General features: G+C 42.4%; 1 protein-coding gene across 1 annotated transcript in view; it reads right to left on the reverse strand.

Annotated features, from left to right (window-relative positions):
* The window catches only part of CCDC62 (coiled-coil domain containing 62), a 39,782-nt gene that overhangs the window by 10,976 nt on the left and 7,333 nt on the right, over positions 1 to 21,473 (reverse strand). The window contains exons 4-11 of the mRNA XM_082668027.1: positions 21,144 to 21,245; positions 18,599 to 18,770; positions 16,521 to 16,622; positions 11,540 to 11,628; positions 11,081 to 11,196; positions 8,334 to 9,059; positions 5,656 to 5,816; positions 2,039 to 2,208 (exon numbers count right to left, since the gene is read on the reverse strand). Coding sequence (XP_082524153.1) covers positions 2,039 to 2,208; positions 5,656 to 5,816; positions 8,334 to 9,059; positions 11,081 to 11,196; positions 11,540 to 11,628; positions 16,521 to 16,622; positions 18,599 to 18,770; positions 21,144 to 21,245 — 1,638 coding nt within the window. The remainder of the gene's footprint in view (positions 1 to 2,038; positions 2,209 to 5,655; positions 5,817 to 8,333; positions 9,060 to 11,080; positions 11,197 to 11,539; positions 11,629 to 16,520; positions 16,623 to 18,598; positions 18,771 to 21,143; positions 21,246 to 21,473) is intronic.

A 21,473-nucleotide genomic window follows, 5' to 3' on the forward strand; every position in this document is an offset into this window, starting at 1 on the left:
AAGCAACTGGAGATATACTCTGTTCACAGATGTCAATCCTTCCCAAAGTGATCCGTAGATTCAATGAAATCACAATACCAGAAGGCACTTTTAAAAAACTGACACGTTGACTCTAAAATTGCTATGGACCTGGCAAAGGGCCTAGAATAGGCAAAACAATTTTGCAAACAAAGTCAAGGATGTATACTGATTTCAAGATTTCCTATAGAGTTATGTAATCAATTTGGTGTGGTATTGGTGTAAGGAGAACAACCATATCAATGGAACGGATTGGAGACTCCAGAAACAGACCCTTGAATATACAGTCAACGGATTTTCAATAAAGATGCTGAAAGTAATTCAATGGAGAAAGGACAGTCTTTTCAACAAACGATGACAATGATGGAGCTAAAATCTGTATGGAGAAAAATGAACCTTGATCTTTACTTCACACCATCCACAAAATTTAAATAAGAGATAAACCATAGACCTAAACAGAACCAAAAAACTTCTAGGAGGAGAAAATATTCACAACCTTCAGGTAGACTTCTTGGAAAAAAAACACACCATTAAAAAAAAAAGAAAAGGATAAATTGGACTTCATCAAAATTTCAAATTTCTGCTCTTTTATTCTTAAAAGAATGAAAAGGCAAGCCACAAACTAGGAGAAAATATTAGTAATATATTTGACAAAAAATAAAGAACTTGTGTCTAGACTATATGAAAAACTCTTACAACTCAATTAATATAAAAGGAAACAATCAAATTAAAAATGGGCAAAGGACTTAAAGACACTGCACAGAAGAAGACATATGAAGGGCCAAAGAGCACATGAAGATGCACATCATTAGGTTAACAGGAAAATGCAAATTATTCAATGGCAACGAGATGCCATTTCAGATCTACTAGAATGGCTAAAATCAAATGGACCGACAAAATCAAGGTTGGGGGCTTCCCTGGTGGCGCAGTGGTTGAGAGTCCACCTGCCGATGCAGGGGACACGGGTTCGTGCCCTGGTCTGGGAGGATCCCACATGCCGTGGAGCGGCTGGGCCAGTGAGCCATGGCCGCTGAGCCTGTGCGTCCAGAGCCTGTGCTTCGCAACGGGAGAGGCCACAACAGTGGGAGGCCCGCGTGCCGCAAAAAAAAAAAAAAAAAAAAAAAAAAAAAAAAACAATGAAAGAAGAAGAGGAAAGAGGAGGGAGAAGAAGGAAGGAAGGAAAGAGGGAGGGAGGGAAGAAGAAGGAACTGTTAGTGATTAAGAGAGACCTTAAGGGACTTATCCAAGTGCAAAGTATGGACCTCGGTTGAGTATTGATTTGAATAACGAGTAAAAAGACATTTTTGAGATAAATGGGGAAACCTTAACGTGGTCTAGTCATTAGACGAAATTAAAGAGTTCCTGTTAATTTGGCTGGGTGTGAAAAAAGTCCTTATCTGTTAGAGCTACAGAATGAAGTACATATGAGTGAAATGATATGATGTCTAGGATTTGCTTTAAAATGTTTCAGGAGATGGGCTTCCCTGGTGGCGCAGTGGTTGAGAGTCCGCCTGCCGATGCAGGGGACGCGGGTTCGTGCCCCGGTCCGGAAAGATCCCACATGCCGCGGAGCGGCTGGGCCCCTGAGCCATGACTGCTGAGCCTGCGCGTCTGGAGCCTGTGCTCCGCAACGGGAGAGGCCACAGCAGTGAGAGGCCCGCGGACCGCAAAAAAAAAAGTTTCAGGAGAAAACAGGTACGGATGGGGGAAGATGAAACAAAACAGCAGAAAGCCGATGGCTACTGAAGCTCTGTGACTGGAAGTATTCTTTCTACATCTGTATTTGAAATTTTCTACAATAAAATATTTTTTAAAAATCCCCCAGAATGTACGTGCATGTGCCCAGGTAACTGGAAAGAGGAAGTCTGGGTGTGGCGACATCTGAGTATGACTTTCTCTTTCTCCTTAAACCCAGCCTGCTACCTCCTCCCCTTTCATTCTAACAGAAAGGGACGTTTGCGCACAACGACTGGAGTGTTTGCATACTACAGATGGGGTCAAAAGAAAAGGAAGCACGTACATTTTTGGCAGTGCTGCTGAGATTCTCAGAGCTGATGGGGAGCAGAGTGCTCAGCTCCAGATCTGTAACCATCTGACGGGATTCTGCCAGCAAACGCTGAAGCTTGCTTGTGGGAGAAAAATCATCCTGGGAAAGCAACACAATTCCAGCATTCATGAAATCAAGAAGCACTTTTCATTGTTTATGTTTACAAGTACAATGTAACAAACACAAATGTTAACTGTTCATTAATGTTTGACTTTATTTTTTGTTTTGTTTTGCGGTACGCGGGCATCTCACTGCCGTGGCCTCTCCCGTTGCAGAGCACAGGCTCCGGATGCGCAGGCTCAGCGGCCATGGCTCACGGGCCCAGCCTCTCCACGGCATGTGGGATCCTCCCGGACCGGGGCACGAACCCGTGTCCCCTGCATCGGCAGGTAGACTCTCAACCAGTGCGCCACCAGGGAAGCCCAATGTTTGACTTTAGGTATTACATATCAAAGCAGGGCATTAAACACTAGAAGAACCAAATTCCATTTATTTCTTAGAACCTACTTTGCTAAATAATTTGACTTAAACAGAACTTGTAGTAACATCCATGTGATAAGAGAATCCTAGGCATTGTTTACCTCTCTTAAATCAACTTGCCAAGGCTGTAATTACCAGGTCAAAATACTTAAAAAAATGCAACTTTAACACTAAATCTTGTTAGCTTTTAAAAATAAGTGGAGGGCTTCCCTGGTGGTGCAGTGGTTAAGAGTCTGCCTGCCAATACAGGGGACACGGGTTCGTGCCCCGGTCTGGGAAGATCCCACGTGCCGCAGAGCGGCTGGGCCCATGAGCCATGGCCGCTGAGCCTGTGCGTCCGGAGCCTGTGCTCCGCAGCGGGAGAGGCCGCAACAGTGAGAGGTCCGCATACTGCAAAAAAAAAAAAAAAAAAAGTGGAAATATGCCTTAGTTTGTTTATTCTTATTTAATTTTCAACTTTGTGTAAAAAGCTTTCCACAGTGTACAATCTGTGAGTTTTCCACAGTGGACATAACAATTAACTGTACAATTAAGTGTACAGGGGCTTCCCTGGTGGCGCAGTGGTTAAGAATCCGCCCGCCAATGCAGGAGACACGGATTCGATCCCTGGTCTGGGAAGATCCCATATGCCACGGAGCAGCTAAGCCCATGCACCACAACTACTGAGCCTGCGCTCTATAGCCCGCGAGCCACAACTACTGAGCCCACATGCCACAACTACTGAAGCCCGCGCGCCTAGAGCCTGTGCTCCGCAACAAGAGAAGCCACCGCAATGAGAAGCCCACGCACCGCAACGAAGAGTAGCCCCTGCTCGACACAACTAGAGAAAGCCCACGCGCAGCAACGAAGACCCGACGCCCCCAAAAATAACTAATTAAGTGTACAATCTGATGACTTCCTACATACATGTGTACATGAGTACACACCCATGAAGCCATCCCCACAATGAATACGGGTCACGTTTATCACGCCTCTGGCCCTTTGGAATTCCTGCCTCTATGAGTGCCTCCTCGCCATTCCCAGACAACTACTGATCTGCTTTCAGTCACCAGAGATTAGTTTGCATCTTCTAGAGTTTTATATAGATGCATTACATACTTTTGTCTGTCTGGCTTCTTTCACTCAGCATAATTATCTTGAGATTTACCTATGCTGTATGTGTATAGATAGTTCATTCCTTTTTATTGCTGAGAAGTACTCCATTGTATGGATATACCACAGTTTTATCTATTCACTTACTGCAGTATACTTGGGTTGTTTCCAGTTTTTTTAGCGAGTGCAAATAAAGCTGCTTTAATATTTCTGTGGACGTATGTTTCCATTTCTCTAGGAGTAGAACAGCTGGGTCATATGGTAGGTGTATATTTAATTTTTTTTTTAAGTAGTTTTTTAATAGAAAGTACCCAGTGTTTTCCAGAGTGGCTCCACCATTTACAGTCTCACCATCAGTGAACAAAAGTCCCAGGTGCTCCGGATCCTAGTCAACACTTTGGTGCAGTCAATTTTGAACAAAGAGAACTAACAGTCATCAAATACCCATTAGGGGCCAGGCCCTCCAATATCCCCTTAAAACCAAGCAACTGTGATGTTATAACTGCACATTTGCAGGCGAAGAAACTGAGGCTCAAAGAAATTAAATAACTGTACTAACGTCACTGAGCTAAGACAAAGCAAAACCGGGATTTGAACCCAACTCATCTTCCCGGATATCTTCCCAAAATAACACCAAAAATAACTAAGTTTACTTGAACTTATTTTCTTTACAAACCACCTGCAAGGGGGACCCCATTCATGTTGGAAACACTGGCTCATCCACAATAATGACACTGTAGACACAACCTCACTGCCTGTCTGTAGGGCCGTGGACAGACTACGGTTTATTCAATCACTGGACCCTGCACATCAAGCAACAATCAAAATGAAGAGGCTATAGGTCCACGGTGTCAGCACAGATGAAGGTCACAAAACACTGACAAAGCTGGAAAATCACATCAGAAAGGATACAGACGGCAGTTTACCATTCATGTACATCTTAAACAAAACAATAGTATGTAATTTTTTAAAAAATTGTGGTATAGTTGCTTTACAACGTTGTGTCAGTTTCTGCTGTACAACGAAGTGAATCAGCTACGTGTATACATATATCCCCTCCCTCTTGGACCTCCCTCCCTCCCTCCCCCCCTCCCCCCCCCATATAGGTCACCACAGAGCACTGAGCTGAGCTTCCCTATGCTATACGGCAGGTGCCCACTAGCTATCTGTTGTACACGTGGTAGTGTATATATGTCAATCCCAATCTCCCAATTCATCCCCCTCTTCCCCCGCGCTGTGTACACACGTCTGTTCTCTACGTCTGCGTCTCTATTCCTGCCCTTAAGTATACACTTTTATGTAAAACATAAAAGCATAAAGCAAGCATGGATGCAACTTCAGGGTAGTGGTTAACTGGTGGGGGTGGAGGGTAGGCACAGGCAGAATGGCACACGAACTTACCCTCTATCTGTAACATTTTATTTATTTCACAAGTTGAAAAATAAAGCAAATATGGCAAAATGTCAACGTGTTAAATCCGAATGTAAGTACATAGTAACTTGTATTTTTCATTTTCTGTGTGTTTAAAATATTTATTAAAAATAGATAGATCAGTCACCTGGAGGGCCTGAGGGACATCCTACCTGAAGTTATCTATAGGATATTTAAAGAAAAGAGAAGGTAAATAATTATGACTTCAGTTAAGTAATAGAAATTAAAGTCCTATAATTAAAAAACAAAACCTGAAGAATAGCCAAAATTAAGCACACTAACAGTAGTGCTCTAGGGGAATTAAAAGTATGCTGGGAGGGCTTCCCTGGTGGCGCAGTCGTTGGGAGTCTGCCTGCCGATGCAGGGGACACAGGTTTGTGCCCCGGTCCGGGAGGATCCCACATGCCGCGGAGCGGCTGGGCCCTTGGGCCATGGCCGCTGGGCCTGCGTGTCCGGAGCCTGTGCTCTGCAACGGGAGAGGCCACGACAGTGAGAGGCCCGCGTACGGCAAAAAAAAAAAAAAAAAAAAAAAAGTATGCTGGGGAGAAGTCTTGCTTGAATAAGCTGGGTATTTCTAAGCGAAATACAAACCTTTTCACTGGGCAATGCTGCATCTTTGTTGACTAACAAAATCTTAGATGAGTTCTTTTTATCAGAAGAGGACTCCGTCTCTATCAACTTCTCATCCTCTCTTAAGGCAGATTTTGAAGAACCCAAACAGTGGGACTGCTGGCTGGCAATCAGCTCACTGTGAATAATAAAACAAAAACAAAAACAGGCATCTCGAAACAAGAGCAGACACATGTCACCAATACTGTTATACTTGAAAGTATCTCAACAGGACAAAAAAAAAAAATGTTTTCTTTTCTGATGATGAAGCTCAAGTTTGAATAGAACATTAGAGACTTGAGCAGAATATTTGTGTAGAATATTAGAAATGAATGCATACCTTTAGCAGTAAGAATTAAAACCAAATTCCTCGTTAAAGGGTAACTACAGAAGAGAGAATTGCCCTCCTCCCCACACCCACAAAAAAAAAAGCAAAGAAAAGAAGGTGTGAGAGACGAGATCATCCAAAAGAGAAAAAAAATGAATACAGCGTAAGGTTAAACATTGGAAGATTCTAGGTTTTTGGTTTCTGAGACTGATTTTTGTTAATGGTCTTTTACGAGTCCTTCTGTGAAAGCAGAATGGCACTGTTGTGGGTCCTTGATTCTTCCATAGGGTCTCAGTAGTTAGAGAACAGACACGTGCAGCTAAGTTTCTGGTGCGTTGTTAACACCGGGCTCAAAGCAGAGACCCTGGAAACCTCTTCCTCCCACAGGCCCCGTGAGGCAGGCAGAGCAGGCCGCGGCGGCTGCCCCCTCCACACGTAAACCCCTGCACGGCAAATGGAACGGTGGTATAAATGTGACCATTTTAGTCAGGTGATGAAGTAGGTACAGAAGCTCGTATAATCTAAGGAAAAACAGGAAAACATCATTATCTTTTCCACTTAATCACGCGTTTGTCATGCAATGCCTTGGCCTCTGCTGGCAGAACGAGAAGTCACTTGAATCATTTCAAGCCACGGAGGTCAAAAGGGCCTTGAAAGAAAACTCTGAAATTGTCTTTGAATTTCTTTCATACACTAAGTTTAATATGTGTCCGCTCTGCTCTTAAAATTACTTAACACAAGCTTTTCCCTTAATATATGCGTGTTCTTGTTCAATAGTGAAAAATAGGAAGTTGTGCCCTCCTGGTACTTGCAATTATCTAAGATGATCTTTAAAAACCAAATATGAATAGATAATATTTAGTGTAAAAACTAGTTTTTGTTGACAGAATAACTGCATGATTTTTAAGCGACTCAGGCTTCTAAAAGGGCCAAACGATAATCCAAACAATGAAAATACCAGAAGGGAAGTTCAATCATAGAGTCCTATGAAAGTCAATGTGATGATTAAAATAAGGCTCTCAAAACAGAGGCTTCATCCTTTCTGTAATTTAAGATCAAAGAGCTAGGTTTGCTTTAACAATAGCAGACATTAGTGTAGCACCCCTCAACTAACTACAAGATTCAGCAATTCGAACAGTAAGATGAGCCTGAAAAATGCAGCATATGCCAGAAACTAATCCATTTTTTTTCTCTTAAAAAAACCAGTTGGATAAGGGTGGTCAAAAGGCACAAGCTTCCAGTTATGAGATACATAAGAACTAGGGATTTCATGTACAGTAGGATTAATGTAATTAACACTGCTGTAGGTTATATATAAAAGTTGTTGAGGGCTTCCCTGGTGGCGCAGTGGTTTAGAGTCCGCCTGCCGATGCAGGGGACACGGGTTTGTGCCCCGGTCCGGGAAGATCCCACATGCTGCGGAGCGGCTGGGCCCGTGAGCCACGGCCGCTGAGCCTGCGTGTCCGGAGCCTGTGCTCCGCAACGGGAGAGGCCACAACAGTGAGAGGCCCGCGTACCGCAAAAAAAAAAAAAAAAAAAAAGTTGTTGAGAAAGTAAATCCTAAGAGTTCTCATCACAAGGAAAAAATATATTTTTCTCTTTGTCTTTTATTTTGTGTCTCTATGAGATGATGGATGGTCACTAAACCTACTGTGGTCATCATTTCCTGATGCACTGGAATCATTATGCCGAACACCTTAAACTTATACAGTGCTGTATGCCAGTTATATCTCAATAAAACTGGAAAAAAAAGAAACCAATAACTGTTACCAGCTTATTAGATACAAATATTCTTTCTCCTGCATGATTTTTAAAAGTAACAAAGTTTGGGAAATGTAAAGTAAACACAAAGGCCAAAGCAGTTGGATGTGTAAATAAGCCAATGGGGGCAAAAAGAATGTCTTATCTGGGGTCTAGGGAATGTAATCTGGACATGAAAGAAACAGCTTATCGATTCAAAAGGATCCTGGCTGAGGAATGCTCCGCAGCAGCATTCTACCCTGTAAAGTGACCTCCCCATTCGTTTTAAAATAAAACATGTTTGCTCAGCTCATGACAACTGGCTTTGTTTTTAAGCAAAACTTTTGCCTCAGAAGCTGTCCTAGGCACAAACTTCTCACTGGAATCCAACACAGCCTCTGTACAATCAAAAACTCAACAGCCTACCCTGTGATGAAAAGAGGAAACCGTTTGTCAAACCGCAATTTCTGTTTGTAAACACTGCTTTCCGTTTCACAGTTGGCATGAAGTGGCTACTGCAGCCCTTTTAGAGTTCTCAGAACAGTAAGTAGGTTCCCTGGGTGTTTATAAACATGAAACAAGACTGACCTGGTAGAGGAGTTGTATTTGGTTCCACTGGCACTTTCCGAACAAGTGCACACCGATTTGTGGCGCACGATTCTCTGCACTCTGGAAGGCTTGAAGATGCTCATCCATTCCACGTCAGACAGGTGGCCTGGAGCTTCGATTATGAAGTTACTTGGGTGGCAGCACTTGGATTCCCACATGTCGCTTTCATCCAGACAGGCTTCGCTTTTATGGCAACATGAGACTCCAGACCTTTCCAGGTGATCTTGACATTTGACATCTAGCTTTTCTGGTTGTTTTGAACCAGAACAGTTGGCCAGGCCCAGGTAAAGGCTGATGTCATGCCACTTTTCATCGGCTACAGATGTTGATGTTTCCGAGCGTTGTTTCTCTTCATTCTGAATCCCACCTCCATTACCTTTTGGTGATCTTGCGTGGATCCTGCAAAATGTACTTTTGTTTTCGGGTTCAGTCTGGATTTTTCCTCCCGGAGACCAAGACTTTTGTTTCTCCACTAAGTCTTTTGCAAGTAGAGATGAGATAGCAATTACACTTTTTCCCCCAAATGAAGTATTAACCTGTAGTTTCTTCTCTTTGCATACATCATAAGAGCTCTCGTCTGACTTATTTTGTTGAACCAACGTGGTCTCAAATTTTTGGTCCTTAACCAGTGACTTCTGATTTTCCTCCCTCTTAAAATCGACTTTTAGGTGGTTATTTTCAAGGTCTGATAAACACATTTCTCTGCTATGGTGGCATTACAAAAAACGGAAGTTATAAGATACACTTGATACTGTCGTTCTAAATAGTTCACTCAAACCTCATCAGCTGAGCTAAACCCTAGTAAGACCCATTTGTCTGAGTTGAAAATATGAGGTAGAATTTTTATATTCTTCGGAGCCCAATTTTAGCCCAACCTCCTCCAGGAAGTCTTGCCAACCACCCCCCTCTTCCCATCCTTAATGTCCACTGCACTGACTCTCCATACTGCAAATCATTCTCTTACTGTATATATTAATATATATCTAATTAATCAGATAGCAAATTTCCTATTCTAACTATATCATTCACTGTTTCATACATATAAAAGTTTTGTCAAAAGATTCTTAAGGGGCTTCCCTGGTGGCGCAGTGGTTGAGAGTCCGCCTGCCAATGCAGGGGACGCGGGTTCGTGCCCCGGTCCGGGAGGATCCCACATGCCGCGGAGCGGCTGGGCCCGTGAGCCATGGCCACTGTGCCTGTGCGTCCGGAGCCGGTGCTCCGCAACGGGAGAAGCCACAACAGTGAGAGGCCCGCGTACCGCAAAAAAAAAAAAAAAAAAAAAAAAAGATTCTTAAGGTTTTTGTTCACATGTAGAAGCATTTTTAATCCTCCTGGAACCTAAGACGGCCTTTAACATACACTAAGTGTTCTGTAAATACTCGTTGATTGATCTGTTATTTCTCTTCCTAATTCACAGTTAAATAGACATAAAGTCAGGATTGAAAGGCAATAGAGAGTCAAGGTACAACGATAATTGGCAAGTGCCAGATGTGCTCACCTGCTGCATTCATGACCCTCCCATTCACCTGCTGGATGCCTATGTATCTATATATGGAAAACTGGTCTAAGGTAAAAGTGACACCACATGTGCATAAAATAAAAATCATTGTGATAAACCTTCTAATAAATTGTCAAAGTTTTTCATGTCACACCTATTCAGGTGTTCTAATCTGTATGATTCTGATCCCTCCTTCTAGAATGGGATAAGCCACTTTATGTTCTTAAAGAATAACCTCAATCATCCAGCCCAGGTACCTTCCAGGGGAAATGCAGTGCAAAAAGGAGAAAGAGCCAATAGGTTAGGGGCTTCTGCCTGCAAGAGGTCGCTGGGTTGGTCTGGTGTTTATGAGTAGCAGCCACAGCTGGGATACAGAGCAATGGTGCGACAACCCCCAGCAAAAGACCTCGAAGAAGAGTACAGCACATGCAGCAAAGTGTGGGTGAGTCCCCAGTTCTACTGTCTGTAGCAACAGCTGCTCCTTATATCCCTCCCTGCAACTCTGACCATCCCCATCCTGAACTCCACCCTCCGGGGAAAGGAGCTGCGTCATCCAGCCCAGCTTCTGCTCCTATGTGCGGTGATGGGGAACTCCCTGAATTCCTGTTCCTTTCCATGACTCCCTGTACCATTTCTGCTTGTAAAAGTAGACTCAGTTTAACTGTGGGGCAGTTGTATGCTTGTTAAATTAAACCAGACCTCATATATTTATATTTTAATTTTACAGAAACCAATTTAATTCACACACTGCCTTTTATAGGTAGGAGTAGACGTCTCCCCCTATTCACAAGGAAAATGGGAAAATCAGGCTGAGAGCAGAGCTCACCCTCAGCTGAACTTCTACTGCAGTTATTTATACCATTCTTTGGCATTATTTTAAGCAAGTACCATGCCCAATATATCTTCCTTTTCCCTACTCCTAGCCCGTGCCTAAAATACTGAGTGCTGAATGAATGAATAAATGATTCATCTCTGTAATTTCTACTTTAGCTCCAAGCCTTCTACACAACAAACACACAAATAATGTGTTTAATGAATTTAATCAAATGGTTAAATTAAGATCATTCCTAAAATTCTCACTACAACCCAGGATTAGGTCACATACATTTATTCCGTACTACCTACCAAACAGTAGTTAAGTACTGGCCCACAGCAGGTACTTAACAAATATTGACTGAACGATGGAATAACATGTAAGATCATATTAATAGCATCATACTAAGATTACCTGGATTCCAGGGCCTTTGATTCCTCCACCTTTGAGTCATATATCTGTATTAATTCCTGAGAACTTTCCACATTGAAATTAAGAAACTGCAGATCACGCTGTTGTTTTATGTAAATCTGCCATAGATATTGATAAATAAAGTGTAACAACAAAGCTAAACTGAGCCAACAACTGGCACTCTGAAATGCCAGCACAGATCAGACAGTGACGAAAGAACTAGGCTGAATGTGTTTGCTTTTATTTTTCCTATGTTAGCACTGAGATTTGTTAATGTAACTAGTCTCCTGACCTTTAATTACCATAAGCAAGACCCTATCTGCTAGGTTAATGTGATACACCTTTCACGTCGTCAGGACTCCAAAAGCATCATAAACAAAATCACTGGGCACACACTTTTCCTAGTCTGATGCTTGTTTATAAGCGTTTCCCACCTAACGGAGAAGGTAAGTGGGAGCCTACCTGTCGCAGATTACGCAGCTCTGCGCTCATGCGTTCTTGCTTTGACTTTGCGATATCCAGTAACTCGTCTTTCCTTTTGTCTCTCTCTACTATTTAAGAACAAATATTATTAAAACGTTTTTCACCAGCCCATATCAACACAAACCTCTTCATTTCCAACAATTTCATGCGCGGCTAACTTTTTGCCCCTCCCCCTTCCTGAATTTTAAAATTGCAAAATGGATGGCTGGAAAGAGCTTTCATCAGTGATTCTGACTAGATCCTTCGCCAAATTTGAAAACTTTCACAATATAATTAATGTTAAGTCAAAAAAGTATTCAAAACTGTACCAACTCTCTGCTCAAATTACATATGTGTGTCTGTATGTACATAAGCATAGGAAAAGGCTGAGCGCAAGCACGCTGAAGTATCAAGTTATTTTTTAGATGGAAGGATGGATGACACTTACTTTCCCCTTTTTTTTTGAGGGGGTGGTTTCTAAATCTCTAAATTTAATACATATTACTTTACGCTTTACTTACTTATTCACATTACACAGGTAACTTACAAATGCATTTTCCTTGTAAAAATCCAAACAGCATATTACCTTTACCAACAGAAAAAAAACTAACATTACAAGGGGCAAAAAAAAAAAAAAAAAATCACTATTTTCACCAGTATGTAAGTCAATCTGATATAATCTCACAATCAGGCCACTTGTATGTATTCTCACTGAGCAAAAACTGAAGATATTTGGACCTATGAGGTGACCCCACAGGTAGACAAACTTGTCTTTCCATTTTAATCGAAGTCCAGCACTCCTTTACAGACTTTCTTTTTCTTGAAAACTCTTTACCTGATGGGTAATTAAGATTCAGAATTTTCTTTAATATACACAGTATTACACCCAATTTTCTAGCACAAAAAGACAGAACAGAGGTTTTTGGTTTTTTTTTTAAATCTTCATTCTTTTACAAAGACCATAAACATTCTGCTGAAACACAGACACTTTGCTGTTACTAGGGTTGGGGTATGAGATATCAGTATTTTGAAGTTTCAGAACTTGGCAGATGAGAACCCCCAGAAAGGAAAGATCTAAAGTGCTACACGAAGACTTGTACAGGAAAAAAATACTAATATTATGCTTAAGGGGAAATAATTTCATTCACGTATAAGTGATAGATCAACAATAAATTTCTCACCTAAAAAAACCCACTGTCTTTATAAGAAGTTCTTTATAAGAGGCTAAATGCATAAACTGACCCTCTAATTATTAATACATGAATCGGTTTTGAGTAAATCAGGTGCAACCTAAATCAAAATTTACAACTTCTATGGTTTATTAACAAAGCACCTTTTCCACGTCATTTTTCTCGTGGATGAAAAAGAATACAAATATTTATTATTATCGCTTTACATTTGGAGCGTCACAGAAACCATTTAAGGACAAAGGCATGAGCTTTGCTGGAGACAGCAACTCTACCTGGACAGCTTTTCTGCAAAAGTGTCTGCTGGCGGTCACTGGGGACCAGGCGGAATAAAGCGTGAGGAGCGATCTATGAAAGCCACCACCTCCTAGCCAAACGCGCTAAATGCTCAGCCCTTCTGATACGGGTCTGCAGCATCACCTTTTTTTTTTTAAGATTTTTTTTGATATGGACCATTACAATTTTTTTTTATTTATTTATTTTGGGCTGCATTGGGTCTTCACTACTGCACGTGCGTTTTTCTCTGGTTGTGGCGAGAGGCGGCTACTCTTCGTTGCGGTGTGCGGGCTTCTCGTTGTGGTGGCTTCTCTTGTTGTGGAGCACGGGCTCTAGGCACGCAGGCTTCAGTAGTTGTGGCACATGGGCTCGGTAGCTGTGGCTCACAGGCCTAGAGTGCAGGCTAAGTAGTTGTGGCACACGGGCTTAGTTGCTCCGCGGCATGTGGCATCTTTCCAGACCAGGGATCAAACCCGTGTCCCTTGCACTGGCAGGGGAATTCTTAACCACTGTGCCACCAGGGAAGTCTGATGTGGACCATTTTTAAAGTCTTTATTGAATTTGCCACAATATTGCTTCTGTTCTATGACTTGGCCTTTTGGCCACGAGGTATGTGGGATCCTAGCTCCCCGACCAAGGATCGAACCCTCAACCCCTGCATTGGAAGGCAAAGTCCTAATCACTGGACCGCCGGGGAAGTCCCGCATCATCTTACTTTTTTTTTTTTTTTGCGGTACGCGGGCCTCTCACTGTTGTGGCCTCTCCCGTTGCGGAGCACAGTCTCCGGACGCGGAGGCTCAGCGGCCATGGCTCACGGGCCCAGCCGCTCCGCAGCATGTGGGATCTTCCCGGACCGGGGCACGAACCCGTGTCCCCTGCATCGGCAGGCGGACTCTCAATGCACTGCGCCACCAGGGAAGCCCTCATTTTACTTTTAAAGGTAATCCTCGTGCACAGAATTGAGAACTGTGCCTCGTGGCACAGTGAAAGCCACGGCGTCGGGTTTAAAACTTACGTCTCTTCAATTCTGAATTTCTTTCTTTGCATTAGGGGAGTCAACACCGTAACAAAGGCCTATAAAAGTAGCGCACTTGCAATGTTTGTGTAGAGTCGCATTTAGTTTATGTGAATTCAACTCTATGCACAAAGGAAACAGTAAAACAGTAGCTCTTTCCGGATGGAAGTGACGCCCTCAGGGCATCTGGGACTCCGGCTGCTCTCAGTTCTACCCACCTCTTCCATTAACAAGCATGATCACACGCTGGGTGCATTCCCAGCACTCAGAGATACTTGTTTTGGACACAGCACGGCCCCTAAACAAAAGCCAGCTACTTTATTTGGCATTCAAGGATAATTTTAAATATATTTCAATACTGCCTTAATCTGACTTTAGAATAATCTACTGTTGCACGAAATAGAATTGTTTCCTTAGATCTGATACTTTCCTACGTGGCTGGGTTATCTGGGGTCAAAGTGGAGCGAGTCCGCCTATTTCACAAGTTGGTCACTGAAGACACAGAGGTATGGAACTCTGCTGACACCTGCCTGAGCGGGCAGCCTGAGGAAGACAGCACAAAGGAAAGGGTGCTGACGTCTGGACCTGCCAAATTCTGATCAAGCTTCTGTGCCTTTTACTGCCTGGGAGACCTTCACTCAGTCTCACAGGGCCTTGTTTATGGGACTCGCGGGGCCACAGAAATGTAAACTAGTATCATTGTTTCATTTGCAAACTTCTTATAAGCAACATGTACAAATGAAACATGTCTCTAAGCCTATGTGAAGAACTTCATCTTCAACAAGAGGAAAAAGAAGTTTTGAACTTAAAAGTACATTTTTAAGACATCTTCCAACCTTGAATAAAATGTGTTAATTTTTAGCCATGACACCTGATAGCATATTATCATGTTAAGCCTTTAAAAATTCTTTTCAGGCTTTAATTCACTTTTATAATTTAAACACACAAAAATTGTTCTGAGACAGTGGTACGAATTGAAAAGATATTTAAGAAATCAGCTTAGAAAAGGATAAAAAAATATTTCATAAAATGGATTTATTAGAGTATTATCTAACAAATTACATATACTTTACCTAGTAATACATAATAGAACATATGAGTAAAGACAGATGAACCAAAAAAAAAGGAGATTATTAAAATGTTCTGTAAATGTTTTTCCTTCCTCTGACCTCGCACATTTTATTCACAGCATCTGTAGAGCACTAAACTCTCTTTGGGCCTATGAGCTTCTTAGTCACTAGCAGAGTGCCTGGCACACAGATGCCGATCCAAAGATTGTGGGAATTCAACTATAAGGCTACAAACATATGTATATCTTTGTGTAGATGTACAAATATATGTATATCTTTATGTAAGTATCTGTAACAATGTAAGACATAATTACTTTGAGACACAGGAATCCTAGAAATGGAAATAGTGACCTCTAGTGGTAGGAAACTGCATTTCCCCAATCTTTAATCCCATGAGATTAAAATTAAAAATTTCATTTTATTTGAAAAAAATGTAATATAATACTGTATTCTGCCCTTTAACTTATAGAAATGTAGTCTCTTCCTAGCAGGAAGGACATTGAGAGTAGGTATGAGTAGACCCAAACATGTTCACTTAGTTAATTAAATTCTTTTTTCTTTTGACCATACCACATGGCATGTGGGATCTTAGTTCCCTGACCAGGGATCGAACCTGCGCCCCCTGCAGTGGACGCGCCAAGTCCTAACCACTGGATCTCCAGGGAAGTCCCAGTTCATTTAATTTCTATTTGGAACTTTACCTCCAAACCTATGATTTTCTTCATACAAACCACCAAAATTAAAGTCTAACAAAATCTTCTTGGCTGTCAGGGCCATATACAGATAAGCTCTAAATATCTGTGATTCTCAGTTGGGAGCAGAGAAAGGAGAGGCTAGAAACTCTGACACACTGGGGTGGGTTGGGGTTAGAGTGTAGGAGAACATGGCAGTGAGGGAGAGTGGGGAGTGCCACTTTTATGTTTATCAGAAGGGGGCCTAAGTTACACCTTATTGACAAACTTGCTTTTAAGTCATGAAAAATTCATCCCCAACATTATTATTTTGCGGTCGTACTGATGTAACAAAACACATGAGTATTTTCCAACTGTAATAACTACAGGTGATCTATTTGCAAAATTGAAAAACTGTTGAATTCCTAATTTTTATCTAGTATTTGCAAATACTTGGCTCATAAGATTCTTTCTTATTGAATTTTTAAGCACAAGTACTATGTTTTTAGTGAGCTAGTATAGTCATGCACTCAAGCTAGAAGGGAGAGCAGCTCCTCATTTTACAGAAGAGGAAAACAGAGTGAACTGGGAGGCACGATAACAGCTTTAAAATTCCCTGCCTGGTCCCTCCACATTTCTCAAAGGGTGTTAAAATAAATTAATTAAATACATAAAGTATTTTGAGAGAGGTACAATTCATTTAGCCCATCATGGTAGTATCGTAGAATGTTCAGGTTACTTAAACTAATTATCTATTTTTACCAGCAAAAACCAATTCATCATGCAGGCAACTTTTCTCTTGCTTGAGGCGAATGATCTCTTCTCGTTGTCCATTATTTTCTGTGGTCTTTTCATTTAGATCCTCTTCACAAATAGAAGGGAAAAAAAAGTCCTCAAATAAATACTAGTTCCTAGAAGAATATACACTGTGAATACCTCTCATGTCCTCAGCACCTGCTTCCAAATAATATGAAGTCCTGTTGGATCTACAGCCAAAATATGTCCCTCATCTAACATCTCACTGCACCCCCAGCAGTGACCCTGGCCAAGGCTTCCACCGTCTCCCTGCTCGAACCCTGCCTCTCCCTTTGCAGCCTACTGTCCACGGAGCAATCAGGGCCATCTGCTGGCGTCACTTCTCCGTTAAAAGCCCTTGTGCTACACTTAGGAGGAAATCCAAACTCATTACCTTAAGGCCTGCACCGCCTGGCCCTGCCCTTTCAATCTGTTCCTTACACTGGCCCCAACCTCAAACCCCACACCAGGGCTTTTGCATTTGCTCTTTCTTCTGCCTGGAAGGTCCTGGCCCAGATCTTTGCACGACTGGTTCTTCCCATCATCCAAGTTTCAGCTCTAATGTTTTCAAAGACGCCTTCCCAGTGCACCCAAACCAAATGAGTCTCTTTCCCTCACTCTCTAGTCCACTATCCATGATGCTGCGTTTATTTTTGTAATAAATATTGAATTTATAAAATAAGACATAAAAGTTGATAAAAACAGACTTCTTTTTACTTTAAATCTTACCTAGGTAAACACAGCATTCAATAAATACTTATCGAATGCCTACAATGTACCCCAGGAGCTGTGCTATTAACTGCGGATCCAAAAAAAGAGAAGACAGAGTCCGTCCCTGCTGTCAAGGGGCTTATAGTACGATTACGATTTTAGCTGAAGCTACAAATGGAGACAAAATTATGATTGACCACAAGTCAGGGCATCATAAGAACAAGATTTTAGGAGGTGGAGTTTTTTAAATGAAACCTGCCCCAATAGCCTTTCACAATTTGAACAGCAACTCCCTGCCTCATGAGGGATTCCACCAGGGACAGAGGTGGAGCAATCGCACGGCTCTGTCATTCTAAGTTTGCTCGTTCCACGGCAGGAGTCAGTCTTCGTGTCTAACGTGATGACCACTTATAAATGGGACAGTCTGGGTGCAGATTTAAGACCTGGATAGCACCTCCATCCAACAGCTTCCCCCGCCCACAGTGGGGAAAGGCCACATCCTCTGCAGATGAATATAAAGTTTTACTCCATCACCTAGACCCATATCCCAGTACATAGCACTAACCAGCTGGCATACCCAGCCTTCGTTTCATTAGAAAACTTCAAGTAGTAGAAAAATAAACTGTGGGGTTACTGTGAGAATGCAAATAGAACAGGAGGACACAAAAGGAAGTCCCCCCAAAATAAAACACGCCCCGAAAAGCCACTGTGGGAGTTCGTGGTGTTCGTGGTAACTCCTCACCCCTCCCTGCGTTCCTCCCTCGATTTCTTGTAAATCCTCCCACAGGGGACTGCCCGACTCGGGGTTCAGCCACGTGACTCGCTTTGGCCACAGAATGAGGGGGAAGTGATGGTATATATGGGTCCTCCCATCTTTCTGCTTCTCTTAAGCTTCTGCCTTCACTGTGGGAAGAAATGCCCAGGCTAGCCGACCGGGGAGGAGAAGATGCCCCAGGGGAGCCGCACAGCTGGGCCCAACGGAGATCAGCCAATTCCCGTGTGGCTTCCAGATACGTGAGCTTCTCAGATGCTCGTGGTTGCGTGCTACTGAGACACTGTCATTGGTTGCTACAAAGCGTATAGTAGCAATAGATAACCGGTACAGCAAAGGCAGGATTATTTCTAAAATAGAACGCATGAGGCAGTTTCCCCCAACTCTGTTATTTATCTTGTAACACAAAAAATTGCAGCATAATTCTATACAAATGAAATGAACATCTCAGGGTAGGACCTAAAGCTAACAACAGACCTACTCTCAGCTATGAGATTAAGTGAACCCAAATGAAGAAATATATTCCCAAGATAAAATGCTTAAATTTATGCCTCTTCCTTACCTTTTAGCTTATTGACTTCAATCTTAAGTGCCTTCAATTTCTGCTTATAATCTTGCTTTTCTTTCACAATACAGGTCTCCACCATCTTAGCATCGCGTAAGGCATGCTCTAACAATTTAAATTTACCCGAACAGTCAGCAATGTGATTGACTGCCTCGATAATATCTTTGTCCTACAAACCAAATTTGAAAACTGTTATATAAGATTTTAAAATTCCAACTAAACAATAAGAAAACACTACACTTATTAGGTCTCATTGTGGGAGAGGGATAAATTGGGACATTGGGATTGACATATACAAACTACTATATATAAAATAGAGAATGAGTAAGAGCCTGCTATAGCACAAGGAACTCTACTCAATACTCTGTAATGACCTATATGGGAAAAGAATCGAAAAACAAAGAGTGGATATATGTATATGTATAACTGATTCACTTTCCTGCGCACCTGAAACTAACACAACATTGTAAGTCAACTATACCCCAAAAAGAATTAAAAAAAAAAAAAAAGATCTCGTGTACCCGGTTTCATTCCAAGCACTTTCCATGTGTTACCCCATTTAATCCTCACGGTAACTCTCTGAGGTAGGGACTATTGCTACTCCCCACGTGACAGAGGACTCGACAGTAAAGTGGCCACAGTTATACAACTGGTTAGTGATGGAGTTCCGATTTGAACTTAGCCAGCCGCCCCTGAAACCATGCACGCACCACCATAGTTACTGTCTCAGAAAGTTTAGAAGCAAACATTTGATTGCCTATGAAACTGTAATAGCAATAGGAAGGCTGGTGGCCCTTGAGGGGGCTTATTCTCTGCATTACAGATAAATCCCATAGGCCCTCTCTTCCTCCCCTTCTTTTCAGCTTGTTAAAATGACAGACACCAAGACCTTATCCTAAACCTACCCAATTCAGAACCTCTTATTGTTGAGGTGGTTGTTTTAATTACATAAAAGGTATCTATGTGCTTGTTGAAAAGCAATTCAAATAACACCTGAAAGTATAAAAATAATAAGCAAAAGTACTCCCCCACCACTCATGTGGAATAACTATTATTAGCAGGTTTTACCTTTGCTTAAGGACAAAGGTTTCTGCGATAGCATCCTATATGCGTTCCTAAAATACTTCGCAGTCTGCACATCTCACGTTAGGACTTATGGGAAAAATAGGATTTGAGCAGACCATTCAAAAACCGATGGAACTCTGTGATCAGACCAGTAGCAAAGAAACAGTAGTCCTGGGCTTCCCTGGTGGCGCAGCGGTTGGGAGTCCGCCGGCCGATGCAGGGGACACGGGTTCGTGCCCCGGTCCGGGAAGATCCCACATGCCGCGGAGCGGCTGGGCCCGTGAGCCATGGCTGCTGAGCCTGCGCGTCCGGAGCCTGTGCTCCGCAACGGAAGAGGCCACAACAGTGAGAGGCCCACGTACCGCAAAAAAAAAAAAAAAAAAGAAAAGAAACAGTAGTCCTGTTAAGTACAAGAACACAGTTTAGCAAACGCCACTGCAGACACATCAGTCAGGCAATCCTTTTCAGCTTCACCAGGAGTTTGCTATGATGGACACTGTAGGGGTTGCTGAAGCCAGGAAACTGGTCACTACTTGATTAAAGACAATTCTATAGATTTTAATATTTTCTTTTTAACTTTATGAAAGCTTGTCCCTGATCACTCAAAAACATTTATGTGCTGGGAAAAATCACATATGAATTAGCATGAGTGTCCCATTATACCAGAATCACTCCTCTAGTCACCTGCTGTCCAACACATGTGTTACCACATAGAAGAGACTTTATCAATCACTGTTTATGGCATGTTAGTGACTACATCAACTACTTGACTGCTAAGTTTTCTCCTCAATTAAAAACATATTAACGGGCTTCCCTGGTGGTGCAGTGGTTAAGAATCCACCTGCCAATGCAGGGGACAGACGTTCGAGTCCTGGTCCGGGAAGATCCCACATGCTGCAGAGCAACTAAGCCTGTGCACCACAACTACTGAGCCCGCACTCTAGAGCCTGCGAGCCACAACTACTGAGCCTGCATGCTGCAACTACTGAAGCCTGCGCACCTAGAGCCCGTGCTCTGCAACGAGAAGCCACTGCAATGAGAAGCCTGTGCACCACAATGAAGAGTAGCCTCCGCTCACCGCAACTAGAGAAAGCCCGTGCGCAGCAACGAAGACCCAACACAGCCAAAAATAAATTAATTAAAAAAAAATATTAACAAGCAATTTGATAGCTAATGACTTTATGAGACCCAGTAATGGATACCTCAGAAGAAACCAGCTGAGTGCAGGCCTGCTGGACCATGGAATGGGCCTTGGAGACAGAGACCCACAGTGCAGTCCTGCCTCCTCTCAGGGCCTTGGGGGCATCATTTTAAACTTGTTTCCCTCATTTCTAAAACCAGAATTTAAAAAAAGAGAGCAACATCGACAGCTCAACCTATCTGAGTCGCGGTGGGACTTCAGGAACTTCATGTACATTGCTGGGCCCTATCAGCTACAAAGTGCCTGGCAAGTGGACGTATCGTGATTCTGCATTACCTTCAGCTTTATCATGGTGGTGAGAGCCTGTTCTCGAGCTTGCAATTGTCCCACTTGAGCAGAAAGTTCCACTAATGTGTTGCTGAGATTTTCGTTTCTAACCTATCAGGGACAACACAAAATACTAATTGAGTCATTTAAAAGCTTTCATTACTCTCACCAGCCACAATCTGTGCTCATTCTTCTGTTTCGTTTTTTTTCTCTGTTTAGCTTTTTTAGTAACAAAGTGGGCTAAGTAAGCAGTCATCAAAAAGGAACACAAATATCTATTTCCCCATTATCCCCAGCATCTTCTCAGTACTTGAGTTTTGCCCTACTGAATTCTATCAG

The sequence above is a fragment of the Grampus griseus genome (assembly GCF_964374135.1).
Source record: "Grampus griseus genome assembly, chromosome: 12".
NCBI lineage: Eukaryota > Metazoa > Chordata > Mammalia > Artiodactyla > Delphinidae > Grampus > Grampus griseus.